The sequence below is a fragment of the Microcaecilia unicolor genome, chromosome 12, assembly GCF_901765095.1.
Source record: "Microcaecilia unicolor chromosome 12, aMicUni1.1, whole genome shotgun sequence".
Lineage (NCBI taxonomy): Eukaryota > Metazoa > Chordata > Amphibia > Gymnophiona > Siphonopidae > Microcaecilia > Microcaecilia unicolor.
Window position 1 is genome coordinate 63,633,679 of NC_044042.1, and position 8,964 is coordinate 63,642,642.

At 41.6% G+C, this 8,964-nt stretch overlaps 1 protein-coding gene across 1 annotated transcript in view; it reads left to right on the top strand.

Moving 5' to 3' along the window:
- Positions 1–8,003, top strand: part of LOC115481378 (glucagon-1-like) — a 31,724-nt gene extending 23,721 nt beyond the window's left edge. Inside the window, exons 4-6 of the mRNA XM_030220466.1 lie at positions 1,026–1,166; positions 6,023–6,091; positions 7,925–8,003. Coding sequence (XP_030076326.1) covers positions 1,026–1,166; positions 6,023–6,091; positions 7,925–7,934 — 220 coding nt within the window. The 3' untranslated portion in view covers positions 7,935–8,003. The remainder of the gene's footprint in view (positions 1–1,025; positions 1,167–6,022; positions 6,092–7,924) is intronic.
- The last annotated feature ends 961 nt before the right edge of the window (positions 8,004–8,964 follow it).

An 8,964-nucleotide genomic window follows, 5' to 3' on the forward strand; every position in this document is an offset into this window, starting at 1 on the left:
TCCTGTAATGCTTCCCAGCGTCTGAGTGGGTTCCTGTAACTCTTCCCAGCGTCTGTGTGAGTGGGTTCCTGTAATGCTTCCCAGCACCTGAGTGGGTTCCTGAAATGCTTCGCAGCGACTATGTGAGTGGGTTCCTGTGACGCTTCCCAGCGTCTGAGTGAGTGGGTTCCTGGAACGCTTCCCAACATCTGTGTGAGTGGGTTCCTGTAACATTTCTCAGCATCTGTGTGAGTGGGTTCCGGTCACACTGTCTAGCTACTCTTAAGCACGCGTTTCTGAGGACTTGCCTTCCATAGAGAGTGTCTTGGCCTTTACACGTCTCTTATCTCTGTCTCTGGGTCACTTTCTCTGATTTGGGCCCCCTGAGGTATTTCCGTCCTACTTCTGTGCTCTGATGCCTTGAGTACTTCTGTCCTGCTTTTGTTCACACGCCTATCCCAGTAGTGGTTCTATCTAGTCTGTAATAGAGGAACTAGACCTCGTTCCCCTTAGCTGGCATTCTGTCTACCAGAACCAGACTTCCAGTTGCGGCCCAAGGACTCATGATTTGGATCATAACATTCCTAAAAGGAGGTAAAGGGTCATGGATTTGATATATTGCCTTTCTGTAGGTACAACCAAAGCAGTGTATGTATCCTACATGCAGGTACTTTTTTTCCTGTCCCTGGTGGGCTCACAATCTAAGTTTATACCTGGGGTAATGGAGGGTTAAGTGAGTTGCCCAGGGTCACAAGGAGCTGCAGTAGGAATTGAACCCAGTTCCCCAGGGTCTCAGACCACTGCACTAACTATTAGGCTACTCCTCTACTCCATCATTAAGATGGACTTAGGAAAATCTGCTGCTTATTTCTACGATAAGTACTGGTATCTTGCCAGGTACTTGTGACCTGGATTAGCCACTGTTGGAAACAGGTTACTGGATTTGATGGGCTTTCGATCTGTCCCAGCATGGCAACGCTTATGTTCTTATGTTCTCTGCTGTAATCCAGCTTCATTCTGTTTTCTCACCAATTTTTATTTTCTAGAACTATGACTGATCCAGCAAAGAGAGACGGTGAAACCCAAGTTGCACCTCCAAGCAGCCATGGGTCTGGTGCTTCTGAAGAAAACTCCCAGGGGTCCAAAAATATCTTTGCTTGGCTTCTGAAGAACAGACGGAAAGAAAGGTCAGTTAATTCCGCACAGATCAGTAATTACAAACCTAAAAGAAAACAGGGGAATAACGTGTACATAATGGCGCTTACAACCTTGACCTCCTTACTAGGCAGACTAGATGGTCCGCTTTGGTCTTTATGTATTATAGTCTACTATCTTATTATGTTTTCTCCTATACATCTTGCCCCCAGTTATCACAATCACACAAGGAAAAACAGGCTTCAAATAATGAAAGGGAACATGAATAATACTAGTTTGTAAAAAAAAAAAAAAGAAAAAAAGTTATAAAAAAGGAAGATAGGGAGAAAAATTACAGAGGAACCAAGAAAAGGAAGAAGTCAAAGAGTCTGCAAACAGCACTTCCAGCCCAGAAAAGTCACAAGTTGATATGAGGTGTATTTTCAAAGCACTTAGACTTCCATGGCAACCTATCGATCTTTGTTTAAGTCTAAGGGCTCCTTTTACGAAGCTGTAGCAAAAGGGGGCTTGCGCTGGCGTCGGTGCATGTTTTTGACACGCACCGAGGCCCCTTTTTACCACAGCAGTTGTTTTTTTTTCAGGAAATGGCCGTGCGGCAAGTGCTTCATTTGCCACACAACCATTTTGGGGGGAGCACTTACTGCTACCTATTGAGGTGGCGGTAAGGGCTCCCATGCTAATCTGGCGGTAACTGGGCAGCATGTGGCACTGCCTGATTATCGCCGAGTACACACCAGTACTACAAAAATAAAAATATTTTTGTAGCGCCAGATATGACTCCTGGCGGTACTGACCTTTTAGCGAGCAGTAAGCCCGCATTGGGCTTACTGCCACTTTGTAAAAGGACCCCTAAGTGCTCCCACTACTCCAACCAGAGTTACACCTAATCACACTGACCACCCTTCAACATCTTCTGTCCTTCTGTGACTGTTCTCTTGTGCTTGACTGCTTAAATATTTTAAATTTAAATGCTTTACTTTTTGTCTATTAGATTGTAAGCTCTTTGAGAAGGGACTGTCTTTCTTCTGTGTTTGTACAGCGCTGCGTACACTTTGTAGCGCTCTAGAAATGTTAAATAGTAGTAGTAGTAGTAGTAGTTTGAGAATGAGCCCCATAGTCTAGAAAGAATATTTTTTATTTATAGTGATACACTATAGTGTAAATTAGGATCTATCACAAGGTTACAAAGGTCACTTTCATTTACTTTCTAAGGGGACCTTTTACTAAAGCGTAGTGAATGCTAATGGAATTAGCACACGCTAAATGCTAAGAAGGCCATAAGTATAAAATGGGCTTCTCAGCATTTAGTGTGAGCTAAGCTTTAGTAAAAGGGCCCTAAAATATTATTAACATAAAAGTCCAAAATTATATGGTCAGGAAAATCAGAAGCTAGATAACACAAAGAGGGGCATTTTCGAATGGGGACGCCCATCTCTAAGTGCGCCCATCTCTGAGGACGGCCCCGCGAAGGGGCGGGGCATCCCGTATTATCGAAACAAGATGGGCATCCATCTTTCGTTTTGATAATACGGTCGGGGATGCCCAAATCTCAACATTTAGGTCGACCTAAGAGATGGTCGACCTAAATGTTGAGATGGTCAGCCTTAGAGATGGACAACCTCGGTTTTCACCGATAATGGAAACCGAGGATGCCCATCTCAAAAACGACCAAATGCAAGCCCTTTGGTCATGGAAGGAGCCAGCATTCATAGTGCACTGGTCCCCCTGACATGCCAGGATACCAACCGGGCACCCTAGGGGGCACTGCCGTGGACTTCACAAATTGCTCCTAGGTGCATAGCTCCTTTACCTTTGGTGCTGAGCCCCCCAAACCCCACTCCCCACAACTGTACACCACTACCATAGCCCTAAGGGGTGAAGGGGGGCACCTACATGTGGGTACAGTGGGTTTCGGGTGGGTTTTAGAGGGCTCACATTTACTACTACAAGTGTAACAGGTAGGGGGGAATGGGCCTGGGTCCGCCTGCCTGAAGTGCACTGCACCCACTAAAAACTGCTCCAGGGACCTGCATACTGCTCTGATGGAGCTGGATATGACATTTGAGGCTGGCATAGAGGCAGGAAAAAATGTTTTAAACATTTTTTTTTTTGGGTGGGAGGGGGTTGGTGACCACTGGGGGAGTAAGGGGAGGTCATCCCCCATTCCCTCCGGTGGTCATCTGGTCAGTTCGGGCACCTTTTCGTGGCTTGGTTGTGAAAACAATTGGATCGTCAGCCACATGCTCGTCAGGGACGCCCTTCTTTTTTCCATTATCGGCCGAGGACGCCCATCTCTTAACCACGCCCCCATCCCGCCTTCGGTACACTGCCGACACGCCCCCATGAACTTTGGTCGTCCCCGCAATGGAAAGCAGTTGAGGACGCCCAAAATTGGCTTTCGATTATGCCGATTGAGCGACCCTGAGAGAAGGACGCCCACCTCTTGATTTCTGTCAGAAGATGGGCGTCCTTCTCTTTCAATTATGCCACTGAAAGTTATCCTCTGTTCCCCAGATTCTTTATATTGTGCCCAAATTTCCACATCCAACTTTGTGCGCACATCTGAGATCCACGCGCAAATAAATTGACTGAGCTCCGAAACATCAAGAATTGGGAGCTAACAACCAATTATTAATGTTAATTGGCAGTATTAAAAATTTGCATGTGCATCTTGCTGTGCATTATTTTATAAAGCATGCACCTAACCTCAATCATGTGTACCTGAAAAGGAGGTGTGGCCAGGGGGCATGCTAGAGGCGTTCCAAAAAGTTGCACATGGATTTACAGAGTTCGCAGAAGCGTGCCTAAGTTGGACACCAGCATGTACACCTGCTTTTAGCAGGCATAAGTACGGCACCCAAGAATTAGGCGCAGGATCTGCGCTGAATGCTATTCTATAAGGGGTGCACTCTCTTTATAGAGTAGCGCTTATCACTCAAGGTTTTTGTGCCAAATTTTCAGCACCGTTTATTGAATTCCCTCTGTATGTCTTGATATTTGCAATCTGCAAATGTGCGTTTTCAGAGCAGCTGCTATAAACTGCGTGAACAGTTTCCAATGGAGAATAAATAGAGCTTGATTGAAATGTATATCAGACAGTTGTTTGGATTTTTGTTTGGAAGTCTTTGAGGGCTGATGTAAAAAACAAATAGATTGTTTTAAATCCTTCGGCTTTGACAATGCTAAAAGAAAAGTCATGCCCCCCCCCCCCCAAAAAAAAAAGGAAGATTGGAAGTGACCTTTCCTGGGCTGTCCTACAGTGCAGGCTGATATGCTTTGTGCTGTGATAGAAAGATGTCCCTTCAGACAGTACTGGACAGTTCTAGGATGTACTGTCTCTTTATACATCCATGGAATGGGGTATCTATGGGCCCAAATAGTTCTCTTAGAATATTTAGGGGTCGATATTCAAAGCAATTTCCTGGCTTTTTAAATCACTTTTCTGGTGCTAACCGCGGATGTTCAATGGTACTTACACAGTTAGTACTGGCGAATATCTGCAGTTAGGGCCGGATTCTACATGTGGCGACTAAAATCTGGGCGCATCCAATTTATGCACCTAGTGGTATTCTACAGGCTGCATCTACATTCAGACGCAGTTTATAGAATAGTGCATAGCCAGGTGGATGCACCTAGATTTAGGCACAGTCATTTTATGCCAGTGAAAAGCTGGTGTAAATGCCTCCCCTGAATTCTAGAACCATGTACATAGATTTGATTGATGGCCCTGACATGCCCACACTCCACCTATTGCTGCACCCCCTTTTTAGCTACATACACTAGAATTTATGCACACCTCTTTTTTGAATATGACTAAAAAGATGCGTTCGTAAATTTCAATGATTGCCAATTAGTGTTGATAATTGGTCATTATCGGCCAATTATGAGCACTAATAGGCTCATTAACTAATCAAGTAGCACATGTAAATTGGCCGTGTGTGCAATTTAACGCGGGCTACTCGGCTCGCCATATATAGAATTAGTGCCTAACGTCTAATCAGTGGGCGGTCCAGGGATTCCTATGTTTGTTGATAGAATACTAGTGCAAATGGCCAAAAATACACTTACCTTAAGGAGCAAAGGCAAGCTGGCGTTTTTAGCGCATGTTAAAAATTCCTGTGCACTACATGCTAAGATTACCAAATAAATATAATGGGTATCTCAGCATTTAGTGCACACGAATTTTTAACGTGCATTAAAAACGTTAGCGCGCCTTTGTAAAAGGGGTCCTAAGTTATGTTTGGATCTTGGATCTGCGGCAAATTCAGGCACATAACTGTTGGTGTTATATTTATTAGGATTTATTTACCACCTTTTTGAAAGAATTCACTCAGTAAGTACAGTAAGCAATCAAACATAAGCAATAGACAATTACAGCAGTAAAAAAATTTCAAATAATAAAAAGTATAGCATAGTATACTGCTTACAATGTCAACACAATATGTAATAAAACATTTTAATAGACAGCGTAGGGTATAAGCAAAGATGGAGAGTAAGAGGAGTTAGAAAATAAGGTGACTCATTTAAAAAGGAAGTAGTACATGAGGTCAGAGAGATGATCAAATGTTATCTCAGCTAGGGTAGGAGTGGATAAACAGTATAGAATCAGGGGGTTTATGTTTAATTATTGGAGGTAAAAAATTTAATTAATAAACAAGCCCTGATAGCAATCAAACTGGAAGCAATCTTTAAATGGAAGTAATGTTTTCCCTACTGGCTAAACCTTAGGCGGTCATAGTTTAGTTCTTAGAGGGAGGCAATAGAATACCAATTTTTTTCAACTGACCTGCTAATATGGAATCTGGGAAACAGGTAAGATGTTCTGAAAGTACTTAATATATCTGACCCTCCTGATGGGGAATCTAATTTACATAAACTATTTTTGCAGCTCTTCCGGTGATATTTTGGACCAGGAATTAGCAGACTTGCTCATTTCTAATGACTTCTCTGGACGAAGGTAAACTATATTCATTTTGGATATCCTGAAAACCTGACTGGCTGGAATTCCCACAGCCATAGAGGAATTCAAAAGAGGTTTAGACAAGTTCATTGGAGGAAAAGTCCATAAAAAAATGATTAGACGATTAGACAGATAGACTTGGAAGAGCCATTGCTCATCCTTGGAAATGAGCTAAAAGAAATAGATCAACTTTTGGGGATCTGCTGGTTAATTGTGACCCAGACTGGTTTGACTCAGCTGGCTTTTCTTATGATCTTACGTTCTTGAGCTATTGTGCTCCTTGGGTTTCCACCCCATTTATGTTTCAACGGTTTTTATTGATGATTCATTAAATTTGACATTTTACAAGTTAAATAACACCTCGCACTTGTGTACATACAACCTTAATTTCCATCATCAATGTTTTTATCATTGTCTCCCTCCCTCCAAGCTTTTCCTGGCCACCAAACTGTTTACAATTATTTTATTAATTAAACAACATAAGAAATTAAATATATAATTTACCTTATATCTCTTGTGGTGTCAGCATATTATTCTGGATATAGAATTTTTAATGTGCTACGTAGACAATACCCTCAAATATTCATTTCCCTCTCAATCACATATTATGTGTTGGTGACGTTTGCCTTTTCAGAATCTTCTCCTCCTCCCCCTTACTCCCTACCCCCCCTTCCCCTTCCATCCTCACCTAATTCCTCCTTACTTCATGGTGTCTACTCCTTCCGAATTCCACTACAAGACTTTACCTGTCTAGAACTATAGGTTATTATCTACTGGATGCTTTATTGTTGCTATAATTCTGTTTACTGTCAACAACACTTTCATTGCGTTCCCTATCTAGCTTCCCCCGATCCATTTATTCAAATGTTCCTACTGCCCCTATACCTTTTTCTAGATTGTACCAAGTTTGTTGAGCACAGCACTTCTTGCTTTGTGGAAGATATTTTGCAAATATTTATTCCATAGAGCGACAAAATTCTTTCTTTTCTTTGGGTTACCGTAGGCTGCCCGGGCCTCCCAGAGCATTAATTCATGAAATCTATTTCTCCAATACCAAAAGGAGGGTGGTTCCTCTTGCAACCAATGTGTTTCCACCCCATTTAAAAAACTTTCCCCCTTCCATTCTAAATATTGTAGGTCTGAGGCTAATGTGCCATAGGTCTTTATTTACAAGTACTCAGAATTTAACCACTCTCCCTTCTAAACCAACCATCACAATCACAGTCTGCTCACAGTGGAACCTGGCATAATGGCACCCTTACACTACCAGTAGGTGTCACTCTTGAGTAATGGAAATGGTGGAACTCTGTTCCTCCAACACTCCATCACATTATTCCTAGAATCCTGTAATCTGAGGAAAAGGGATGAAATGTAGGAACTGAATCAGTGTCTCCAGCACTGCAGCATGTAGCACTGCTGAAGGGTTATCAGGTTGTCCCTATCTCTTTAGCTTTAAAGACATAATTGTTTGAAATAGCTTTTACAATAAAGGAATGCTTTCAATTTTTTTTCTTTCCATCTGGAGGGGATGAGTATACTCTAGTACTCAGTAGTGAGCATTTGTCCGAGTTTGAACTGATTCTCTACCTTGTTTTCTTTCCTATTTTATTATGGGGTTCTGCTTTTATTTTCTTTTACATTTTTATTGTACACTGCTTTGGTTTGTTTTTCAGAAAAGGCGATATATTAAATCCAATAAACAATATTAAAACAAGGTAATCAGTACCAGCTCAAAACAGCAGTTAATGTTGGGGGCATCCTAAAACCTACTAGCACTCATGGTGTGAAGGATTCTTTGTAATTCAGAATTCCACAACTCCATTTTCACAGGGTCCAGTAATCCAGGAAGCTTCTTGCTGCCTACAAATCAGAGGAACCTTGACTTGAAGAAGCCTCCCCAGCAGTACACTGTAGCTCTGTGTTTGTTGTTGATATGTCACTCTTTAAAATAAATAAAATATAGTTTGAACCTTGTTTTCATCGTGTTTTCTCACTTATGAAGGAGTTAGGAATTTAGCCTCAACCTTTTGCCACTACTTATGTTTTCCTCTGGATTGGGTCAATGGCTTCCATGGCGGTACTGTACACTGATCTCTAACAAGAGGAGTGAAATAAAAATCATAAAATTCTTCTTCAAATTCACTAAACCAGTACTGTACACTGCCCAAGAGAGACTCCTGCACCTTAGCTCAGTCTGGGCTAGGGGAGAGCACTCCAGCCATTGCACAACAGTGACACTGAATGGTTAGACTCGAAGAACACAGTTCTATAAGATGCATAAGAAAGTGGAATTTGAGAAGTTCAGATTATTGGTACAGGCGTTGCTTTTGTCCAAGATGGACTATGTAATCTTATCTATTTTGGTGCACCTAGACAAGTTATTTGGTGATTTCAGACAATTACATAATGGATCATATGGAATTTCTTTTCCAATAAAATGGATAGAAGGTCATTGAACAGTTCATTTTTTGTCCTTCCATCTATTAAGGGAGTAAAGATATTTTAAATGTCTGATACACTTCTTGCAGTTCAAGCATCGAGGTCCTGGAGTGATTTTAATATTTGTTTTGCCGCTCAGTTATCTTTTTTTTCTTATTCACTTAAAATGCAAAAACCTATCTTTTTTAAAGAAGTTTCTTAAAATTAGTTCTTGAATAAAATTCTCTGTTTTTTTCTGCTTCCCAAGAGACTGTCTTGGTTTTTTAATTATTGCAGAGTGCCCTGGTGAGTTCTCTCTAGAGTAGGGGTTCTCAACCTGGTCCTCAGAACACACCTCTACAATGAATATGCATGAGATAAATGTGCATGCATTAATTTCATTGTTTGCAAATCTATCTCACACATATTCATTGTGTGAAAACCTAACTGGC